Source organism: Podarcis tiliguerta, assembly GCF_965153285.1.
Source record: "Podarcis tiliguerta genome assembly, chromosome: Z".
Taxonomy (NCBI): domain Eukaryota; kingdom Metazoa; phylum Chordata; class Lepidosauria; order Squamata; family Lacertidae; genus Podarcis; species Podarcis tiliguerta.
The window spans coordinates 8,121,494-8,145,587 of record NC_139553.1 but is presented as its reverse complement, the minus strand read 5'-3'; the positions used below and the strand labels follow the sequence as shown (position 1 = coordinate 8,145,587).

The 24,094-nt window shown below is 45.0% G+C and overlaps 1 protein-coding gene and 1 long non-coding RNA gene across 2 annotated transcripts; one reads left to right on the top strand and one right to left on the bottom strand.

Moving 5' to 3' along the window:
- Positions 1 to 3,371: 3,371 nt before the first annotated feature.
- On the bottom strand, positions 3,372 to 18,835 carry TNFSF15 (TNF superfamily member 15). Its single transcript, XM_083423208.1, has 4 exons — positions 18,404 to 18,835; positions 7,352 to 7,406; positions 5,037 to 5,069; positions 3,372 to 3,903 (listed from the first exon to the last, which is right to left on the bottom strand). The coding sequence occupies exons 1-4, from the start codon at positions 18,581 to 18,583 to the stop codon at positions 3,455 to 3,457; spliced, it is 717 nt and encodes a 238-aa protein (XP_083279334.1). The 5' UTR covers positions 18,584 to 18,835; the 3' UTR covers positions 3,372 to 3,454.
- LOC310669356 lies at positions 14,530 to 22,647 on the top strand. The gene is made up of 3 exons (XR_014507134.1): positions 14,530 to 14,593; positions 20,454 to 20,579; positions 21,613 to 22,647. It is a non-coding gene; the product is annotated as an uncharacterized lncRNA (long non-coding RNA).
- Positions 22,648 to 24,094: the final 1,447 nt, after the last annotated feature.

Genomic DNA, 24,094 nt, shown 5'->3' with positions numbered 1-24,094 from the left:
ACTCATTTTTAAAAATCATCTATTTAAATATTTAATACACAATAGCATCTAACATGTATTCCAGAAACAGAAAACAATGTGGGGAATTTATGTCAACAGAAGTTACATTAGTTTGTTTCCTCTTGTACATGAAGCAAACCTGAAAGACCTTAAAAACCATAGTTTCAAAGGGAAATTAAGAAAAAGGAGAGAAACCAAGTCATTCCCTTCCCCAAACTGAATGAACCAGTTGCATAGATGCTCTTTTTTCTGGGTTCTCCCGGTTAACTATGCAGCGTACTGAGTTCCACTCCTAACTATTATCCTTGTGGCTTTTGAATAATCTGAAGGCATTGCTCACATACCCACATGCTATCCTAGACATAATAATGTCTAGAAACTTGTTCTCCCAATCCATCAAAGAAGTTTCCATATATTCTGTCATTTTATGCTGTAAAATAGGAACTCTTCCCCCCCACCCTTTTTCCTTTTTGCATTCTCACAACTCTGTTCCAAGGACTAATTTGCAAGAGGGTGTCATAGTGCAACAGAGAGTGAGATATATTCTTGGGGCATATTTAATTACAAGGATATTGTTAAGGGGTGGTTTAGGGAGCCTTAAGCCCTGAGGGTATTGTGCTAGGCCCCAGATCTTTTCATCCTCACCTCCAATACTTTGCTTACCAGTCAGATGGGCATGCTGTAATACTCAGTGCTGCTAAGACTCCAGTCACACCTTATCGCCTGTTTTACATTTACACACATTTGTTTTTGGGTCTTGTGCCCCAAGGCATTTAAGTACTGTGCCTAGAGATATATCTACACCACAGATCTGAGCTGATTTAAGGGGTCACTCCCTCTCCACTGGGGCAACCCCACAATTTTAGTCTGAGCAGAGTGGGTGCCACAGATTACTGATCTTTCACAGTTAATTCTTGGGGGAGAATGTTTAACAAAACCCCAGGATTCCATCTAGAAAATGTACAAGTGGTATAAAACTACTCAGAAATTTGCAGTGTGGATGAACCTGCCACTACTCTGTATTTTTATGATTGGCTTTGTTCTTGCTATTTTGCTATTTGTTTGTGCCTTGGCATTTCTGTCTTGGTATTTCTTGCTGGAATGAAAGGTTGTGCATACATTCTGATTCTAATAATAACTAAGGAATGGCACATTTTGCATGCAGTGATGCATGTATACGAGCAGGTATAATATGGTATAGGTCAAAACCCAATTTCCATACTGCACATCTCAAATCTTTGGGGTGGAGTAAGTGAATGCCATGATGGTTAATTAGAACCAATCTAATATACCAGTAGGTTCAGAGTGTAGCTATGACCTGTAGTTCTCTCTCTTGTCCCACGGTTCTCCACTGAAAGATTCACAGCAATGTGCACATAGCCCTATAGTTTCTTGCTGATGCACAACTGTTCCAGTTACAAGGCTGGATTCCTCATAATTCCTTGTAGTCATGCAAACAGAGCCCATAACCAGGTATATCTCCATGCACTGTTTATTTCATTTCATTTCCCACCCTCTAAGAACAAAGAAGAAAAAAGGTCGAGGGGTCAACGCAGTACAATGCAATGACGGAGCCAAATGTTGAAAGCTCCACAGGTTCTGAAATGGTTTCCATTCCATTTCAAGGGGCAGGTGAGGCTTCAGAAGCTGCACTGGGTTAAAAGATACAGAGGGGGTGTTCTGTTTGTCCCAGAGCAGAATGTGGGAAAGGGGCATGTTTCAAGCCAATAGCACCATTATTTGAGCTTGGGAAATTTCAAGCAGGGTGAAAAGCACAGGAACATGTGTGCACAAAGAAACTGCTTCAGATAATATACCGTATTTTTCGCTCTATAAGACGCACCAGACCACAAGACGCACCTAGTTTTTGGAAGAGGAAAACAAGAACAAAAATATTCTGAATCTCAGAAGCCAGAACAGCAAGAGGGATCGCTGCGCAGTGAAAGCAGCAACCCCTCTTGCTGTTCTGGCTTCTGGGATAGCTGCGCAGCCTGCATTCGCTCCATAAGACGCACACACATTTCCCCTTACTTTTTGGGAGGGAAAAAGTGAGTCTTATAGAGCAAAACATACGGTAATCTTGGGAGTAGCAGCTTCAAACTGGCCAGACAGATGTTTCCCTTCCTGCTCCTTTATGGAGTTTTTGTTCACCCCTTCTCTGCGTACTCTGACACTTGAGGTCTAGTTTAATTTGGGATACATCTAACTTTCTAATTGGAAAGATGAGCAAATTGTTACAGGGTCCAGCCCCTTCGGTGAACCTGCATTCACTCTTGTCTATGCTAATGAACTTCATAGTGATCCCAAATACAATTGAATCAGGGGTATTTCTATAGTGTCATCCAAATGGGAAGGGAGCAAAGCTTGGATCTTTTGCCCCTTCCTCTGTTTTTTTTTACAGATTGACCTTCCCATTGGAAGTGGCATATATGTGAATAATAAATCAGCAAGTATAAATCATAGCAAAATCTGTGCTATTCCTCTGTGCTGTGCTTCAGGCCTCACAATGTCTTTGGATGAAATCAATATTATTATCAATATTATTTTTATGCTATGTTTTTATTAATGAGCACATGTACTCTCAGTCATTGGTAAAACACCACACCAACACTTTGCCAGTGATGTGCAATGCGTCAGTGTGTCTGGCTGCTAACTGAAAGGTTGGTGGTTTGAGTCCACCCAGAGATGGCTGTGGGCAGGATTCCTGCATTGTAGGAGGTTGGACTAGATGGCTCTTGGGGTTCCTTCCAACTGCAATTCTATGATTCTATGATTGTGTGTGTGATAGTATTTTTATCTATGTGCTAAAGTGTGCATACGAACTCTCCCAGTCATTGGTAAAACACCAAACCAAAAGTTTATTTTTCATTTGTTTGTTTTGGTGGTTGGTGTATGTGCAAATCAGAAAATTATTGCTTAAAAATGACTCCTGACACAACTCTATGTGTGAGCAAATGAAGTTCAGGGAAAGGTCCTAGATAAGTGGTAGAGCATGTGCTTTGCGTGCAGGAGGTCTCAGGTTTGGTCCCCAGCATCTCCAGTTAGGGATAGGAAGGACCCCATTCCTGGAACCCTGGAGAGTTGCTGTCAGTTAGTGTAGACAATACTGAGCCAGATGGACCAATGGGCTCAGAGTAGAATTGGCAATTTCCTCTGTTCTAAGTTGTGGATTAGCAGTTCAGTGTGTGCACGATACAAATATCCTGAAAGAATTGAAAGCTCAGGGAGCTGAGCAGACAGAATACATCCAAAACCAGCATTTATGTGACTTGGAAGGATTCCAGATCCCTCAACTCCACTTCAGAAAACAAGACCAGCACTTTGGAACTTCCCCATCAAGGCCATGTCAGCAGAGGAAATTTCTGGAAGCATTTGTAGGTAGCATCCTTTTATTACACTGCATTGTGGAAATTCTGGTCTGTAAGTGGGAGAATCCATGGTTTCAAATGGGCAGCTAGATTAAGAAGGCACCAAAGTAGGTTATATCTCCTTCACCACCAAATCCCACCAGTGCAGGATTGCTGACATTGACCATGAGTGTGTCATCTTCCCATAGCTGGAAAATACCTCCAACATAAATGGTTTTCTTCCATTTTCCATTATTGTCAATGGAACTCTCACCTTTCATGATTGGGCGAGGTGCAGGATAGCTTGGGCTCTTCAATGAAACCACCTGCATTACGTTTCTTACATCCACACCTTTCTTTCCACAGTACTCTATGTTTTCGCATGTACCATCAGGACATCGGAAAGTGACCTGAGTGTAGACAAAGTAATATCCATTTTTTGGGATCACCAAGAAACCATTGAAATACTTCATTGGACTGTGCTGTTCATTTCTGCGAACTGTCCACTCTAAGATTGGAAGCACATTCTTGGCACAGGATGAATTTTGCTTGATAGCTGTGATAAGACAAAGCAAAACAATTTAGTTATATGCTCTCACTGAGGGCTAAAAACATTCAAAGAGGCTGATGGCTTTTGTGACTTTCTAGCCTGTTATTCAGATTCAGCCCCAAATCATCACCATCACCCAAGGAGTGGGGAAGAAAATGTGTACCTCCAGATATTTCTGAACAACAGCTCCCATAATCGCTGACAGTTGGCTGTGGTGACTGAGGCTGATGAGTAATGGAGGGTCACTGGTTCCCTGCCACAAACTCAGATGAACACCAGAGGTCCCACCTGAACCCAGGTGAGCCTACCTGAGTCTATGAATAGGAGATAGATTCAGTTCAGGTTGCATCCTAATGTAAACCTACCTACTGCACTTCCTGAAACAAAACACTGTCAAAAATGCAAGGGTCACTCAAGATTTGCATTTCTCTAAATTTAGTGGTGCATGAAACTTGAACCAGTGGGTTCATCTCAATAGACTGGTAACTTTGTCTCTCCATTCTTTGCTATATCCAGTCTGTCTCTCTCTCTCTTCCTTCCAAATCCTCTCCATATTTTCTCAGGTCTATTTCTGTTTAGTGTTGCCCACTGAAAACCTAGAAGAGGGGTACTGTAGTTCTAGTGGGCCATCAGGATTTTGGCATGCCAATCTCTGCCTGCCCATAGCCAGACCCCACCTACCAGTCAAGGGGGTGGCACAGCCCCTCAGCTTCCTCTGCTTTAGTCTCAGTGTTCTCCTTGTAAAACTCAGCAGGGAGGAGGATGGGGACAAAACTAAAATTACTTGGCTCCACATGGCACTGGCTCTGACTTTTCCTGTCAGTGGCTTTTACACCACCTAATGTTGGGCTCCCCATTCTCTGCCCTACCAATCTCAATGAGCATCAGCCACCACTTTAATAGTTTCACCATCCTACCATACCTAGCCACTGGAAGAAGTGTATGCTGTTCTTTTAAACACATGCACAGTACCATATTTCCAGACAACTGTGCTTTGCATAATGTATTTTAATACCACTGAACACTACCAGGGGCTATTCTTGAGACCTTTCTATTCTGATGGGCTTCTGAAAGTGGAAGGAACACACTCCAGAGACATAAAGCTTTGGAGGAGAAACAACTGCAACGTGAAAAATTACCTGAAAGGTGGATCTTTGGCTTGCTTTCCGAATCTGCAACGTAAGAGAGACAGACAGAAAGGGAGAGAGAATGAATTACCTAATGCACTCTAAGACCACAATCTTGTACATCCTTACTTTCTTCTGGATAAACCATACATTGCCCCTCTAACCAGATGTTGAGTGAGCCCAGCAATCCTGGAGCCAAATGTATATTGCCATCCCATAATAAAAGAGTGGAGAACTGTTTTAAACTCCAGGACTACATTCCCTTGAGGGCAACCTTTTTGGAATGCCATGGTTGTTGAACTTTCTGTAAATGTGCCAGTCAAATCTATTTCCTATAAATCATTGATCTTCACAAAGGTGCAAGCAGTGTAGAAGTATGTTTTAGCACAGGTGATCACCAGCTAAGGGGAGCATAGAAACCTTAAATGCAGTGCATTTATTCTCATCTGTCAATAAATAATGGGATTTCTCACTATGGTCCAGGAAATAAGCTCTCTGGAGAATTCCTGAGAAACCTGTCCCTTGAATAAGTAGGCAGGGAGTGATATAGAATGTCAAGAACAATGTTTTCTGCCTATCCCTGGCTGCAGAGGCACAAACAGAGTTTTAAAGGCAGCTTGGCTTATCACCCATCCAGAGGTGTAATGGTTAGTGTGTTGGACTAGGGCCTGGAGGAAACCAGGGTTCAAATCTTCACTTGGCCATGAAGCTCACTGGGTGACTCTGGGCCAGTCACTGATTACTCCCAGCATAATCTACCTTACATGGTTGTGATGTAATGAGCTCCATGGCTGAGTGGGGTTTTGAGCCCTGCTCTCCCAGACCCCAGAGTACCCTCCAGATAGTGTTGGATTACATCTGCCAACAACCTCAGCCAAGATGGCCAATGGATGGTCATGGATGATGGCAGCTGCAGGCCAACAACACCTAGAGGACACCTGCTGGCTATTTCTGGTCTAACCTCTACATCACACTAGCTCTCAATCAATACTGGTTTGTTGACCATCAAGCAGACTGTCCTGTGTTTTTTTGTTATTGGAGGTCTGATAGTCCCTAATTGGAGATGATGTAGAAATGGATGGTCTGCATTTTGCACGGGTTGCACAGCACCATAGAGACCTCCTAAGGAGCAACTTGCTATAGCACATGTTGGAAGTGAACTGAGGCCCCTGAACCTCTGCAGTCCAGGGCTATGCTCCTTTTTGGACAGGGAGGATGGCCCCCTAGATGCTGTTGGGCTTCAACCCCCATCAACCCTAGCCCACAGAATCACAGAATTCTAGAGTTGGAAGGGACCCCAAGGGTCATCGAGTCCAACTCCCTGCAACAGAGTTCAACAACATTTTGAGGGCCACATAAGTTTCCCATTCCTGCCATGGAGAATGCATCCCCCTTCCAAGCTGTGCTATCACCTCAAGCATAGTTTTCACCACGAGCTTTCCCCACAATTAAGCATCATGGGCGAAGGGCTGTAGCTCAGTGGGAGAGCAGCTGTTTTGCATGCACAAGGTTCCATGTTTAATCCTTGGCTTCTCTACGCAGGGCTAAGATAGACCCCTGCCTGAAACACTGTAGAACTGCTGCCAGTCAGTGTAGCAATAATGACCTAGATGGACTTGTGTTCTGACTCAGTTTGAGGTAACTTCCTTTTTTGCACTTTATTTATTTATTATTAATGTTGCAATACATATATGAAATCTTTACATATTGATACATATACATTATATTCGTGAATTCACATTTTCACATTTCATTGTGCACCAACATTTATCCATTTCTTATTTCTTGCCCTGTGTCTTCCCTCCACTCGTGAGTGACTTCCTTGTTATTATTTTGTAACTTTATTATTGAGATTGTAATTTTGTATCTCAATAATTAAATATTCAATCTTATATATCTGCTTAGCTTAGCTTAGTTTAGCTTAATGAAATCAGTCTATACATATCAATAAATTCTTGTGGAACATCTTTTGGTCATGTATTCTTCTACACATTTCCATTCCTGTTTGAGATTTTGATTAGATTGCATTCTAAGTGTTGCCGTCATTTTTGCTAATTCAATCATTTCAAAAAATTTATTTTGCCAATCGTTCAATGTTGGTACTTCTTCTGACTTCCAATTTTTTGCAGTTAATAACCTTGTGGCAGCTGTTGCATATAAAAAGATTCTCTTCATGTCTTTTGGGATGTCATTTGTTATAAGGTAACTTCCTATGCTCCTATTCTGCCAATGCCTGCTACTGCCTGGAGAAATTTGCTGCAGGGAAAATCTTATTCAGAACACAAAGCAAACACTACAATTCTTCTTCTTCTTTTAAGCAAACTCACAATTTGCAGGAGAGGCCTCTTGTTTCTGGAATATAGGAAGTGTTTCAGGTGACATCTGTAAAGGAAAATGCACAAGTGATTAATTCAGCAGTGTGGCATCTCTAATGCATGAGAGAGAGAGAGGGAGCCTGTAGGTGGGCAATGTCTTGTTTTAATTGACTGGACACGGGTGGCGCTGTGGGTTAAACCACAGAGCCTAGGACTTGCCGATCAGAAGGTCGGTGGTTTGAATCCCCGCGATGGGGTGAGCTCCCATTGCTCTGTCCCTGCTCCTGCCAACCTAGCAGTTCGAAAGCACGTCAAAGTGCAAGTAGATAAATAGGTACCGCTCTGGCGTTTCTGTGTGCTGCTCTGGTTCGCCAGAAGTGGCTTAGTCATGCTGGCCACATGACCCGGAAGCTGTACGCTGGCTCCCTTGGCCAATAAAGCGAGATGAGCACCGCAACCCCAGAGTCGGCCACGACGGGACCTAATGGTCAGGGGTCCCTTTACCTAAGCCACACTGTGAGCCTTTTTGGCCAAATATTAGGGTGTAGATGCTCTAAATCAAATATGTCCAACCAGTAGGTTGCAATCTACTGGTAGATCCCTGGCTGATCCTGGTAGATCGTGGGGCCCTTATCGATCGTGGAATTAAATAAAGTTTACTGAAAGTTAACAAATAAAAGCTGAAGATCTCTGGTCAATCCTACCCCCTAAAAGCTCAACAACTCTGGCCAATACACCCCCCCCCAACACACGCACACTCCTCCTCCCTCCAATGTCAATGGGTAGATCACTGCCAGTTTGTTTTACACTGGGATTAGGTCACAGTCTCTTGGGAATTGGACATGCCTGCTCTAAATAAATAAGGTACAGGTACAAAAGAACCACCAGGAGCCTTGAAACATATTCCTAATTGCTCCTTGGCAAACTGAGGCTGTGTTTGGCACCTTTTAAACAGGGCACCAAATCCAAGCACCTCTGGGATTGGTTCCACCTGGGAGCACACAACCCCTTCAGAAAGCAGGGTCTGAAATCAGCTGATTAGCTTCACTCTGGAGCTTCAGGAACTCTGCAGTGTATCAGTAGGATTATGGGTAGTGAAAATCAAGCCCCACTTGGATTGGCTACTCATTACATTGTTACACTGCCATGTAATACCTGTTCCGCATTTGTAAGAAATTGGTATTTTAGTGTGGCAACACTTACATTCTGGAACTCCCTGCCTAAGTGACATCAGGCAGACACCTTCACTGTATGTACTATTTTAAATGCCTGCTGAAAGGCTAGAGAAATCGCACCAAGCAAAAATAAAACCCCACACATTCCAGTCCAGTTAATATTTATACTGGTCAATCCCTGCCCCCTCCCTCTCTCTCTCACACACACCACCTCCCCCGACAACAACACAGACATTACTAATTGTCATTTGCTTCCTACAGCTGTGCTTACCAAACAGATGGAATGCAGGAGTGTCCCATCTGGCATGAGGACAGGACACCTGGTACATGCAGTTAACTTTTAACCCCTAGAGTCTAGACATCACTTTACAGCTGGTAACTGAGCAGGGAAACCAGATCTCACACCAGATCAGATTAAGTGCAGTAGTTCAGCACTTAATCTTGGTGCCTCTCCCTGCCACCAAGCAAGGCAGAGAGCCTTCATTTTCTTTTCACGTTTGGAAACCTCATGCAGACACAACACAAGAATAGTTTTTAAGCCCTTTAAGCACATTTAACGTGTGCAGTTTCAGCCGGCCAGTTTGCCTGCAACCACTTAAGGCTGAAATCACACAAGTTAAAATGTGTGTAAGATGCAATCATACTGTCATCGCCATCGTTATCCACTGGGCAATCTGGATTAGTAACATGTAGACGGTGCCTGAGTATCTCTCATAATATAACAGCTACCTGAGAAAGGGACTGTAGATTCAAAGCGACCGTCTGCTCCAGGTATTGCATATAGAACTTGGCTGTACAAGAAGCAGCAGGACTTTTTGTATTTAAGATATCCTGCTGCTGATTCTCTTTTAGGAGAATCCGTATTTTATTATCTATTTCTCATTACTGTAATGGTATTTATATTACTGCCTTGAGTTTTATATTGTATAGATGTTACATGCTGCCATTTGTGTTCTGCTTTCTAAACCACGCTGTGGTCTTTTGATGAAGGGTGGTATATAAATTTAAGAAATAATTTCAAGGTCACCCTCCAGATGGCGGTGGACTCCAGCTCCTTTCATCCCTGAGCAATGGCCATTATGAAAATTGGAATCCAAGGATATCAGGGAGGGGAGGCACAGTTTCACTGACCATTATTTACAAAACCAGTCAGTGCTCTGATTGTACCACAAAGGGGACTTACCCCCTGCCAGCACTGGAGTGGGTGGGGAAGAAGACATGGGAAGTGTTGTCTGAGCTATTGACACCATGTGAAGTTTTTGGTTTGAAAATCATGGCTGTGAACAGACCACCTGATTGATTTTTATTTGCCTTTCCATCTGACTAAGGATGGATGAATCTATCAAAGTTGGTTTTACATTACTTGGTTTTTGTATGCCCAGTCCTAACTTCTGCTCTTCACATTTCCACTTCAGTCTGAATACTTTTTAAAAGTCTTCATGAACGATTTCAATAATAATGATGGACTTTATCTGTATTGACAAGAGTCAAAATTAAAATGATTTACAAACTAAGAAAAAGCACTGCTTTGGTAGGAAACAAGATCCAAATTAGAAAGTTAATGAATCTTAGTATTTGCTCATACATACATACATGTTTTAGGTGACCCACTACTCCCAAATCGCAAGGACACAAACATTTTGAATACCTGAAATGTTTCCCATGGGACAGCAATCCCTTCTCCACCAGGGAAAATCAGCAGAAAAGACCATGTTTAGGATCAGGGTGGATCTCCTGCACCAATGAGTACTTTATGTAGAAAGTACACCAGCAGAGATAATGCAGTATGTCATTTAAAAGTTAAGTCCACTAGTCAAGACGGGTGTGTGTGGAGATGTTGCTTAGCAACAAGGTAGAGTGACATGAGCTAGCATGTGCTCTGGTTGGTTGTGTATTTCTCAGGAAGTTTTCTCCTCTGTGTTTTTAGTTGTATGCCCCCCTGTTATGTACAAGGCCTTAACTGAAAGACAAAACCTGTCTGTTCCTTTCTCCTCAAATAGGTATGCACTGTTTGTTGTTCCATCTGTTCAGTAAACTGCTATCAGAACTTTTTGCTCTAGTCCCCACTTGCATTATTTACACAATTTCTCTAACACTTAAATAAAGAATGCAACCACCCACATCCGCTGATGGAGTTTATCCATGACATAAATAGGAAGTTCAGTTCCCTGGTTTCTGCTCAGCTGGGCTAACAAGCTTCCACCCTTGGCAGAGACCCAGATTACAGAGCTCCACACATGACACCAATATACTTGCATTTCCTTGAATGAAAGCATTGTAGAAAGTTAATGAGCAATCTCATTTGCGGTGTGACCTCTGCTCATGCTAATTCCCAACGGATGTTTATGCAATAACTCCTACACAAGTTGCATATTGATAAATGACAGAAACATGCTGAGTGCTGGTATTTATTATCAATAAGATAACCAAGCAAAGGATTTTATCCCAGGTTATTCCTACTCAGAATAGACCCATTGAAATTGATGGGCATGGCTAGCTTAGGTTTGTTCATTCTGATCTACTCTAAGCAGAACTTAGTCCAAATCATTCCTGAACCCACCACATCTAGCAGTATTTGCTGCTGCATTGGTCTTCAACTACTCATCCAGTACCCACTATCAGGTTGTGGCCTGATCTAAGGCAGGTCGCAACAGCAGCTGTGCCACCATACAAATATTTTTTTGGGGGGGTTAAGAAGTAGGCCCCCAAATGCATGTCCCAAGCCTGGAAGAAGTTCTGTGTAATTCAACTAACTTTTACTCAAAGTAGATCCATTGTAATTAATGAAGATGTCTGAGTTAGGGTCATTAATTTTAATGGGCACAGTCTCCATTTATAAGTTTTGAAATTAATAGGCCCACAACAATATACACCTCTATGTGGAAGGCTCCCTTGTTGATATGTGACTCATGCTTCCAATATGTCCCTTTACAGAATCTATTTTATTGTGGTGTCTGCAAGTGTACTAAACCTTCTGTTTATTTTATTCAAACTTCAATGGTGTGCTTGGGGTTGCCACCTCTGTTCTGGCAAAATACAGGACAGAGCACGGCAGGGCAGTTTGGGGTGATTTCCCCCTCCCATCTGGTTCTAAAGTGACTTCAAAGCAATCCATTACAATCTCTTGCAGCCTAACAGGATGGCATCTCTGGAATTTGTCACTCACAAATACGTACACACACACATACACATGAATTTGAAGTACAGGTCAAAACTGTATCAATACAGGATGCAGCATTTAACATTGAAATACGGGACAATCCTGTATTATACAGGACAGGTAGTAACCCTAATATGTGCTTCACACAGCCCTTGTTCATTGTTTCTTTATTGTTTGCATATTGTTGTTTTTGATCACTGCAGATGGTAACAGCAGTCACGAAATTAAAAGCCGCCTGCTATTTGGGAGAAAAGCAATGACAAACCTGGACAGCAACCTAAAAAGCAGGGGCATCACCTTGCCAACAAAGGTCTGTATAGTTAAAGCTATGGTTTTCCCAATAGTGATGTATAGAAGTGAGAGCTGGACCATAAAGAAGGCTGATCGCCGAAGAATTATGGTGCTGGAGAAGACTCTTGAGAGTCCCATGGACTGCAAGAAGATCAAACCTCTCCATTCTTAAGGAAATCAGCCCTGAGTGCTCACTGGAAGGACAGATCCTGAAGCTGAGGCTCCAATACTTTGGCCACCTCATGAGAAGAGAAGACTCCCTGGAAAAGACCCTGATGTTGGGAAAGATGGGGGGGAAAGGAGAAGGGGGTGACAGAGGACGAGATGGTTGGACAGTGTTCTCGAAGCTACAAGCATGAGTCTGACCAAACTGCAGGAGGCAGTGGAAGACAGGAGTGCCTGGCGTGCTCTGGTCCATGGGGTCACGAAGAGTCGGACACAACTAAACAACTAAACAACAACAACAAATTGTTGTTTTTGAAAACTCAATAAGCACATCTTAAAGTACAGTTGAGTTAGATGAATTAATTTCAATGGGTCTGCACTGGGTACACATTACTTGAATACCAATCATGGTAATCTGTCATGTTTGATTCTTCATGTGGCTGTTCATATCCCAGTGTGACACTTTTCTCCAGGCTTTTTGTATATACATTGCTATCCAGTGCTTTTTATCTAGGGACACTCAAGGGTACGCAGTACCAGCACCTTTCTTTTCCTGGAAGAAAAGCACTGGTTAAAAGCGTGGCACTTACCGTAACAACTTCATGGTGAGTACTGGCACCTTTTTTTCTGGAAGAAAAGCACTGTTGCTACCCAATTTCACTTTCTGTTGGGGGCAGGGAATAAACAGGTGGAGGTGCAAACTTGAGCGGTACAGGCAGGCAGGAGAGATACAGCTGTGCAGATATGTGCTAACACTGCAGCACTCCTAAAATGTTCCTCAGTCTATGCAAGTGATTGCCCAGATTTTGTGAGGGGGTGGGGGGTAATAATAAAACCCCACACATACAAGTCATTTGGAAAAGCAAACCACAGTATTTGCATGTTTTGCACACAATGTTAAACCATTAAATAAAGTTTAGTTAATAAATCCCAATTTATTCATTACTAAATAATTAATAAACTTATTTATTAGTTATTACTAATTAACTATTTGCTGTTAAACCTTTACCTGCCAGCCCAGCCCTTTAACTATGGTTTGTTAGCAAAAAGGAACCATGGTTTGTTGTTGGCTTACTGAACTTTGCTATGGTTCAGTGATAGGTGCAAACTCACACAGTTCCTTAACTATGGCTTAGGTGTGGCTTGTTTGTTTACCCACCAGGCTATAAAGATGCTAGTCAATGGGGTGGTGGAGGTTAGAAATTGTCTTTTGCTCAATGACTTTCACTGACTGGGCTGGGCAGCCTTAAGTTTACACATGTTGGAAAGTCCCAAATCTGGATTGCAAGGGGAAAGGGTTTTTGTGGCGGGGGGGGGGGAGGGGGCATATTGGAAGCACCAACACTGGGGGAAGACAGGAGAGGAGATGAGGTATATGAAGTAAGGTGATCTTAGCAGCAGCAGCAGCACCACAATGCACCCACTCTCCTGGACATTCCCTGAAACCTGTGCACACAATGTAGTCACATCCTTCATCCCCTTCCCTCATGCAACAGTTTTCAGGAGCATGGTATCCTGCCTGAAAATAAAATGTCTCATCACCCTGGCACTGGATTCCCCTCATTCATGGGATGTCAAGGAGTCTGAGTCAGAAAGGGAAATTACAGAAAGGGCCAGCCCCAGAAGCACATCCATAAGAGGATCTCGTGATGCTGGCGTCATTCCAGCCAAAGGGTGTAATGCTGCCATACTCTGACCCTGAGGACTCTCATATCACAGAAGCCCTCATGCAGCCAGCCAGCCTTCCCTGCTAATATGTAGTGGGGGAAAACAGTTGGAGAAGGCTGGGCCCCTTTAACTGAAGAAGCCCCTTTCAGTAAAGTTAGACAGAACCACTTGCTGCTATATAAGTCTCAAGAGGAGTTTGGATTTGATATCCCGCTTTATCACTACCCTAAGGAATCTCAAAGCGGCTAATATTCTCCTTTCCCTTCCTCCCCCACAACAAACACTCTGTGAGGTGAGTGGGGCTGAGAGACTTCAGAGAAGTGTGACTACCCCTAGGTCACCTAGGGGCTGCATATGGAGGAGCGGGGAATCAAACCCGGTTCACCAGATTACGAGTCCACCGCTCTTAACCACTACACCACAAGTCCACACTTCTGCTAGTCCCGTGCCTAGAAAGCCCAGGTGTGAACAGTTTTCCACTTGACCCATGCTTTCTAGACACAGGCCCGAGTGGTTTTCTCTCTGCCCCACTCCTTTCCCAGGTTTGCTCCAACTGAGTATTAAAGAGTGGTTTTCCCATGGTGGTGCGGGGAGTGAGAAGTGGGAGAAGAAGAAGTGTAGAGAAGCCCAGAGTCTAAGGTCACATCTGCCCCAAACAACAAACTCTTCTTCCACTTTATCAGTCATGACTTCCTGCAAAAAAATCATGGAAACTCTTGTTTGTTACCGGTACCAACCTCACAGATCTACAGTTCCCACCAGTCTCAACAAACCATAGTTCCCAGGATTCTCCAGGTATGTTAAAGTGGGATAAGAGTGCCTTAAATGTAAGGTGTAGGTACTGAGCTTCAACGCTGACTGGTGCTTGAGCAACAGCAGAATCCTGTGCGAGGCTTGGCCCTAAGAGGAGGACAGAGCAAGAAAAAGTCCCTGCTCTCCAACATTTTTTGCAGAATGTTTGAAACAATATTAGACTATACTCTCTAATGGGTTATACTCATGCAGCTCCCCTATCTGGGGAAGGATGATATAGTATCTAAATGGGAAAGTAATTGAGTCACATTTCAGTATAACAGTGGAAGAACAGTTATACTGTTAAAGAAACCCTAGGCTGCTCTAATCTTTTGAGTGCTCTTGAGGAGAGTGGGCAAAGAACTCTTGAGAAAATTTCCACACCTTTGCAGACAGCCAATAGGAAGGGGCAGGGAGATCTGCTGAGGCAATGGTAGCAGTACAGCTCTAGGAATTCTTTTGGGATGTTAGGTAGGTAATATGAAGCACATGGGGAGTTACGTAGGGCATATGCACCCACAAAACAAGCCATCTTTGCTTGATCTTCTTTATGGTGATTTGCAGTTTGCATAATGAACTGTGGTTTAACTTTGGCTAAGTGCAAGGGTATGGAACCTTGGGGCAAATGTGCCCCTTCCCTGGCTGCTCTTTCTGCCCCTTGTAACTCATCCCAGACTACACCTCTGACTTGCCTTGGACTGCACCCTGAGTGTTTTTGCCTGGCTGGAATGTGTTCTTGGACTCCCATGATGCCTCTTGCTTGCCTGGATGGGGGATGGAGAGGAGAAGGTGTAGAAACTAGCCAACTGTACAAAGGTAAATTTTATATGTGTTGCTTTGTCAACTTTTGTCTCTAATCCTGCTCATGTGGCCCCTAGAAGGCTGCCTAGAAGGAAATGCAGCCCCCGGGCTGAAACGAAAGTTCCCCACTCCAGGGTACGGGTGATGCATGAACCAGGCCACTCCATGGAAATGCAAAAGCATGGAGAGACCAGAAAAAAAGGTGTGGGGGACTATGGAAATTAAATATACTGTATTTTTCGCTCTATAAGATGCACCAGACCATAAGATGCACCAATGTTTTGGAGGAGGAAAACAAGAAAAATACATATTCTGAATCCCAGAAGCCAGAACAGCAAGAGGGATCTGGCTTCTGGGATAGCCTCTTACTGTTCTGGCTTATGGGATAGCCATGTGAAGCCTCTTCAGGGCAGTGGGATGAAGGCTCCCCCTGCCCTCAAGAGGTTTCGCGCAGCAAAGCCAGGACAGCAAATGGGATTGCTGCGCAGCAATCCCTCTTGCTGTCCTGGCTTATGGTATAGCTTCACGAAGCCTCTCGTGGCCAGCAGGATGAAGGCTCCCCCTGCCCTGAAGAGGCTGTGCACGGCTAAGCCAGAAGCCAGCACAGCAAGAGGGAAGCCTCAATGCAAAGCCTCCTGAGTGAAGAGGCAGGAACACTCCCACTGCGCTCAAGAGGCTTTGCATAGCTGTGCAGCCTGCATTGGCTCCGTAAGATGCACACACATTTCCCCTTGGTTTTTAGGAGGGGGAAAAGTGCGTCTTATAGAGCGAAAAATACGGTATGTGTTTCAGGTAACCTCCTGGCTCTCATTTCTGGATCTCTGTGCATGTTAGGATTCTCTCTAAATTTCAGGATCCCTCTCAAGGTATGGAAGTTCAGTGGGCTCTTTAACTCATTGTGTTCTAGCTCCATCCTATCACCCTTCTCATATTTCACTCCACTGCTGAATCTGCCCCTCTCCCCCAGCCATCCTGCATGTGGGATGTTTGCCTCTTACCTACTATCTCTTCTGGGACCATGTCCCATTCAACTTTTCCAACCTTTTGTCTGCTCCACACAGCTCCTGCCTCACAGATGACCAAACTGTCAAAGAAAGCCTTCTCATGGAAGGTGAGTTTTGAACATCCTATTCTCGGCTGCTATGTTACCCGAGCAATTGAATGTTTATGGACATTCCATAGCATCACCACTAGCATCACCCAACCATCATCTGGAACCTCACTGCTAGAAGCGCCACAAAAAGTCTGTGTCACAAAGCTTAGTGACATCAAAAGAGTTCTGCTGAATGAAGCCAAAGTCCAGCAGACTGTTCTCACTAGTGGCCAACCTGCCTCTGTGAAGCCTGTAAGCAGGAGCCAAGTGCAATTGCAGCTCTCCTCACGTGATTCCCAGGAACTACAGTATATTCAGAGGCTGGCCTTCTCCAACAGTGGTGATAAAATACCAAATCAGGTTGCAGGTTTCTGGTTTTCAGAGACCCTTATATTGTCCAACCTTTTATGCCTCAAGTCTTCCATGGGAGATGAGGACACAACACACAGACACACACACACACCTTGAGTATTCCTGCCCTGATATAATGATTCCACTCGGGACAGAATTCCACTCCCCCAATCAGGTCCAGTGGTACCTTGTTGTGTCCCCTGTCCTCTAACACTCAGTGAGTCTGATAAGAATTACTCATCTTGAACTGGGTGACTCAGTAATTTAATTTGGCAGGTTACTTCTTGAGCCATCTCAGTTAAGTCACCTTGCAGGGCTGTTGGGAATAACAAAAGTGGCATCTTTGATCTACAACAGGAGTGGGGAATTTCAAACCTTGGGGCCAAAGGTGGCCCTCAAAGCTCCTCTGTCCAGCCCTCAGGACTCCTCCCCACACCACCATGCCTACCCAGATGCACCCCCTCTCCCCAAGAGAGTGTCTTTAACTGGCTTGACTGTATCCTTGAACTCCGATGATGCCTTCTACTTGGAGGATAGAGAGGGGTGTGAAAGTGTGTGTACAAACTAGTCTACTATTTAAAGGTAAAACAGACATTCATCGCCTGCATCGTCTCTGGCTTCCCACTCCCTCACATGTACACCCCAGAATACTGACAAAAAGTGAATGCAACCCATGGGCTGATAAAGCCCACCCTCCCATCTATGGTAGTCAGCACACGCACACATTTGAAATTTGCAGTAACAGCAGCGACCTGGTCCCTTATGCTGGAGATGAGCAAATTACTGGATCGCACTGCAATCTAAACTTCATCCTATAAGCATGCCCCTAAAAACACACAAACAGCCATCGCCATGACAAGAAGCAGAGGAGAAACGAATGAACGAACGAACGAAGGGAAGAGTAACTTTCCAACTACACTTCCGGATTCCACAATTGTGAAGAGAGAAACAAGCTTCCACCTCCTCTGGTCCACAACATTTCTTTGGGACTCGGATCTGTGGAGCCCCACCCGCTCCACAGCTTCCCTAGCCAAAGATCCCTCCGTGGGTTTCCGCATTGTTTATTTGCTTGTTTACTTAACAGAGTATATAGACCATTTAATCATTCCAATACCTCTTAACAGAAAACGATAATGGCAAGTCAGCCTACAGACGGATCAAAATACGAGTAAAAACAAGTTAGAATGTTCAGCATGAAATTTACATGTTGATCGTTCAGTGATAAAGTACCTGCTTTGCGTGTCCCAAAGTCCCACGTCCCGGGCATCTCCCAGTACGAGTGGGGGAAGGGGGCGAGGATTCTGCCTTAAAACACTGGAGGGTGCGCTGCTGGAAGTTCTGAGCTAGACGGATCCATGGCCTGACTCGGCAGCTTTCTCTGATAAATCCCGCCCACAGAGAGACAACCTACCCTTTGATTTGGGGAAGCGCGGGAGCTCAGCGTAAGAGCATCTGCTTTGCATGCAGAATGTCCCACGTTCAAATAAATACTGGGCATCCCGTGTCGAAACCCCGGGGAGCCGATGCCGGTCAGTACATACGCTACAGAGTAAAACGCAGGTCCTTACCTCGTCTTGCTTGCATCTGAGGCTGCTGCCCAGCAGGTAAATCACGGGCATAGCCAAGAGAACAAGAAGGAGGAGACAAAAAAGCGCCAGGCACTGGAGCCTCCGCAAGTCGCCCGCCAGCCGCTCCCACCTGTACCCGTAATGCTCTTCCGCCAATTGCTGCATTCGCGCCCCGTCCATAGCCAAGTCTTCCCCAGGCTCTGAATATCACCGAGCCAATGGGGGAGGGGGGATAGCAAATGTCTTCTGGGCCCTGATTGGGGACCCATTATATAGCCCTGTATATTCCTGGGTGGAGAGAGGAGGAGAGGGGGGGGGGGAGATCGCGAGAGCCATCCCATTCCGCGACGCGACTAGAGGGCACGTGGAGTTAAGGGGGGAGACACACCCTTCCATCTCAGCCAGGATGCCACACCTACGCCGGAATCGGCTCGCTTTCCCTAACGGGAGGATGGCACTTAGGAAGGAGGAAGTCGGAGGAAAGTCCCCGAGGGGAAGGGAGAAACGAGAGTGAGGGAGGCAGTGAGTGGGGCAGCGGCAGGAGCTTCCGCTGAGACTAGCTGGAGTGTCATTTTCCAGGTGCCTTTCTCAGTCTCTGTCTCGTTTCCTATCTTATCTGAAGCTCATACACCTTTTTGAGACTCTTAATAAAAGAGGCTCAAATTGTTCTCACCTTTAAGAACGTAGGAAAAGCCCTGCTGCATCGGACCAAGAACCTATGTAGTGCAGCACCCTGATTTCTCAGTGGCCAACAGATACTTATGGGAAGCCTTCCTGCGGGACCTGAGGACAACAGCACATCTCCCCATTTGTGATTGCCAGTGTCTGGTATTCAGAGGCATACTGCCTTCCACAGTGGAGGGAGAACAAAGCCATTATGGCTAGGAGTAGCATCCATTGACACTTTTATCATTTTTGAAAGGTGCTGGTGGCCGTCACATTTAGTGGGAGCAAATTCCATATCATACCTGTGTGCTGTGTGAAAACATACTATATTTTTCTGGGTATAAGACGGTATCCCCCCCCCCTTAAATTTTTGTAGTTAAAAATGGGGGTCATTTTATACATGGATGGTGAATGCAGAGGGGTTAAAAAACAAACAAACACTACTTACCGTATTTTTCACACCATAGGACACACTTTTTCCCCTTCGCTCCTATGGAGCGAAGACGCCATAGCCCCGCGACCCTCACCCGGCTGGAGAGGTGACGCACGGCTATGGAAGGAGCCTCTATAGCTGCCCGTCACCTCTCCAGCCGGGAGAGCGCGCACGGGGCTAAAGCAGCCCCCCGCGACCCTCTCCCGGCTGGAGAGGTGACGGGCGGCTATAGCAGGAACCTCTATAGCTGCCCGTCACCTCTCCAGCAGGGAGAGCGCGCGCGGGGCTAAAGCAGCCCCCCGCGACCCTCTCCCGGCTGGAGAGGTGACGGGCGGCTATAGCAGGAACCTCTATAGCCGCCCGTCACCTCTCCAGCCGGGAGAGCACGCACGGGGCTAAAGAAGCACCCCACGACCCTCTCCTGGCTGGAGAGGTGACGCGCAGCTATGGCAGGAGCCTCTTTAGCAGCGCGCCACCTCTTCAGCTGGGAGAGCGTGTGTGGGGCTAAAGAAGCCATAGCCGCGCGACCCTCTCCCAGCTGGAGAAGTGACGTGCGACTATGGCAGCAGCCTCTCCGCTGCGCCTTTCCACTGCTCTCTGACCTGCTCTTTGCGGCTGGTGGTGGGCTTCCCCCCGCCAGCCCCATAGAGCAGGTTGAAAGGAACCTGAAGCCTGGAGAGCAAGAGGGGTCAGTGTGCAGCGACCCCTCTCGCTCTCCAGGCTTCCAAGGTAGCCGCCTGAACGCACCTTAAACTGCACCTTGTTTTAGAGCGGGAAAACAAGAGGGGGGAAATTCTCCCTCTCTCTGCGCAGCGCCTCCTGCCGCTTCACTGAAGGGGCGCTGGGCAGAGAGGGGAAATTTTTTTTTTCTTGTTCTCCCCCCTCTAAAACAAGGTGCGTCCTATTGTCCGATGCGTCCTTTGGTGCAAAAAATACGGTATCTTCCTGCAGGATCCATCCAACCCTGTCAGATGAAAAAGTGGATGGGTTTGTGCCCTTGAAGAACACGTTTTAGGGATGCTTAACCACACCACATCACCAGACAGTCAGGAGGAGGCCCTTCTTGGCACACTGACAGTAAGTGATGATTAAACATCCACCCACCCATTTTAACCTAACTTACAGGCCAGGGCCAGGAAAGCAGCCTCGCCTCTGTTCTAGGCTCTCTTCCACCCTCAGCCAACTCATCTGCACTTGCTTGCCTCTGGCACTCTGCTGACGGTGCTAGGCCACTTGAAGGGGCGCTGTCACTCATGCATAGCCTTGTGTTAATAACAAAAGACAAGGCTGCTGGATCAGGCCAAGGGCCTATCTAATCCAGCATCCTGTTCTTACCAGCAAGACGCCTGTGGAAAACCCTCAAGCAGAACTCAAGCTCAAAGGCACTCTCCCCTCATGAGGGTTCTAGCCACTGGTATTGAGAAGCATTGGAGGCAGAGCAGAGCCACTGTGGCTAGTTGCCATTAATAGACCTCTCATCCATTAATTTGCCTAATCCTCTTTTAAAGCCAACCAAGTTGGTGATAGGGATGCTGGTGGCGCTGTGGGTTAAACCACAGAGCCTAGGACTTGCCAATCAGAAGGTCGGTGGTTCAAATCCCCGCGACGGGGTGAGCTCCCTTTGCTCGGTCCCTGTTTCTGCCAACCTAGCAGTTCGAAAGCACGTCAAAGTGCAAGTAGATAAATAGTTACCACTCCAGCGCGAAGGTAAACGGTGTTTCCGTGTGCTGCTCTGGTTCACCAGAAGCGGCTTAGTCATGCTGGCCATGTGACCCGGAAGCTGTACGCCGGCTCCCTCGGCCAGTAAAGAGAGATGAGCGCCGCAACCCCAGAGTTGTCTGCGACTGGACCTAATGGTCAGGGGTCCCTTTACCTTTACATTGGTGATGCTCACTGCCTCCTGGGGGAGCAAGTTCCAAAGTTTAATTGAGTAAAAAACTGAGTAAAAAATTACTTTCTTTTTTCTGCCTTGAATTCTCCAGCATTCAACTTCATTGAATGTCCACAAGTTCTAATGTGAATGACAGAGGGAGAAATACATTTTTCTCTTCACATTCTCCTTGCCATACATAATTTTACAAACTTCTGTCATGTCATCTTTTACCCACAGTGACACCCCTTGGACTGGATGTAAGTATGAAGGCAAGTAAGCAGGAAGGTGAGAGCTAGGTAAAATCATACAGAGGTTGGTGGAGTCATACCTCATTTGCCCTAATGGACCAGCCTTCTGGTAGAACAACAGCTTCAGCAAGATGACTGAGTAGAAAGGCCAAAGCTTCAGCAACAGGGAAAAGGAACATTTTTGGAATTGCCGACCTTTCATTGCAGTGGGTGTAAGATCTAACCCAGATCCATCCTCTAGCACGCACAAAAGTCCCAGAGCTTGAGACAAATGAAGACCAGAAGACTTCTCAGAGGAAGAATTTGAAAGCTGTTGCTCTCTCAGCTCCACAGTCACGAAGCAAAAAAGCTGGGTTTAGCACTTAAAGGTAAGAACTAGACATTCTGTCCAGACTGATTCCTCAGTAAGTGGATGTCTTTGGCTTGAAGAAGGCATAGCAGGAAAAAGTTTTTTACATATACACAGCTGGAATTGAGTAATCCCCCTGGCTCATTTATGCAAAGGTCATAAATTTTTCTAATCCTCTCTTAAAGTCATCCAAGTTGGTGGCCATTACTATCTCTTGTGGTAGTGAATGTCAGGTTTTCATTGCATTTTCCATCTAGTGTCAATAGAGTGCTAAGTTCATGAGCGTCTTACCTCAAAACACCACCCAAAGCTATCCCATTGGGAATGGAGATTAGAATCCACCCTACTTGGATGACTAAAATAATTAAGGGGGTGGAGTGACTTTCCTATGAAAAAGGGTTGGCAGTGCTTGGGACTCTTTAGTTTAGAGACAAAGCAAACAAGAGGTGAACATTTAGTCTCTTAAATAACTACTGTGAGTGGAAGTCATGCCAAAATTCATTGTGCCCAGCTAAACGTGTTGCAAATCTTAGCACATATTTTTCAGCACATGAAAACAGAGTGTTCATGTTTACTACAGCTATCCTGCCACTATTTTGGCCCTCGTTCTCATTTCCCCTGGTACATCTGCTGTACTAACATAAGAAGAACCCTGCTGGATCAGGCCAAAGGCCGAACTGGCCAAACACAGTAGCCGCCTACATACTACATACTACATAAAATTGGTACCTGAGTGAAACAAAAATACTCCCCATTTGTCATCCCTAGCAACTGGTATTCAGAGACATGCTGCCTCTGACAGTAGAGGGAGTCATTAAAAGCCTTATCCATTGTCTTCCTTTTTGAAAATGGAACATTTCAGTAAATTTTGGCAAATTATCATACTTTGTTAAAGCACTCTTGTTCAGCTGGAACCACATGGGCATACACTTTAACTGTTATCAACATTTTAGCCGCAGTTAATATAATGCCTACTAAATCATGATGGTCTGGTTGGACCTCTCTCTCTTTTCCCTCTTTAGAGATAATTCAAATAATTTGTAAGATGTTCATTGGTATGTGATATCCAATCCATTTTCTGCATGAATGCAGTATTTCCTCCACCCCCGCAATTTTTGGTTTACCATATTTGGATGGAATCCACCACACTCTTTCCACATTTCCTGCATCAATTATTCTGTGATACATTTTTGGCAAACGTAGTGAGGTCACATACCTACTATATGACTTTTTAAAAAAGTTATATTTACTCCAGTAGATAGGGCCACATTAGTGGAAAATATATCTCCATTCCCTGCCCCATTATATTTGTTTCTAATGTTTTCTGTCATCTCTTTTACAATTAATTCCCATTCTATGTAATCATCTTTGTTAACTATCAAAATGTGATAAGAGATACCAGTTGCTCCATGTGTGGCAAACTTTTTAAATGATGACAGTTCCCATGTAGAAAACGCTGTCCTTGTACTTGTACTGAGTCTAATCATTGGGCCATTTAGAAGTTCTGGAAAATGAGAAAGAGTAACGGGAACTACCATATTTTTTGCTCTATAAGACTCACTTTTCCATCCTAAAAAGTAAGGGGAAATGTGTGTGCGTCTTATGGAGCGAATGCAAGCTGCGCAGCTATCACAGAAGCCAGAACAGCAAGAGGGATTGCTGCTTTCACTGCGCAGTGATCCCTCTAGCTGTTCTGGCTTCTGAGATTCATATTTTTTTTTCTTGTTTTCCTCCTCCAAAAACTAGGTGCGTCTTGTGGTCTGATGCATCTTATAGAGCGAAAAATACAGTAGGTAGGCTTGCTTTTAAATGCCAACCAGATCAAATTTATCCCCAAATTTCTACAGATTTTCACATCTCTCCAATTTTTCTACTCTAACTGTATATCAGGCATGGGCAACAGTTGACCTTCCAGATGATGCTGAATTGCAACCCCCATTAACCTCAGCAAGCATGGCCGGTAGTTTAGGATGGTGGAAATTGTAGCTCAGCAACATCCAGAGAGCCAAAAATTCTTTACATTGTTGTTGGTTCATATGCCATTATGACACATTGCATCCTGGGATGATCTCTAAAAATCCACAGTTTTGGATCCAGACTTCCTATAGGTAGAATTCCTTTC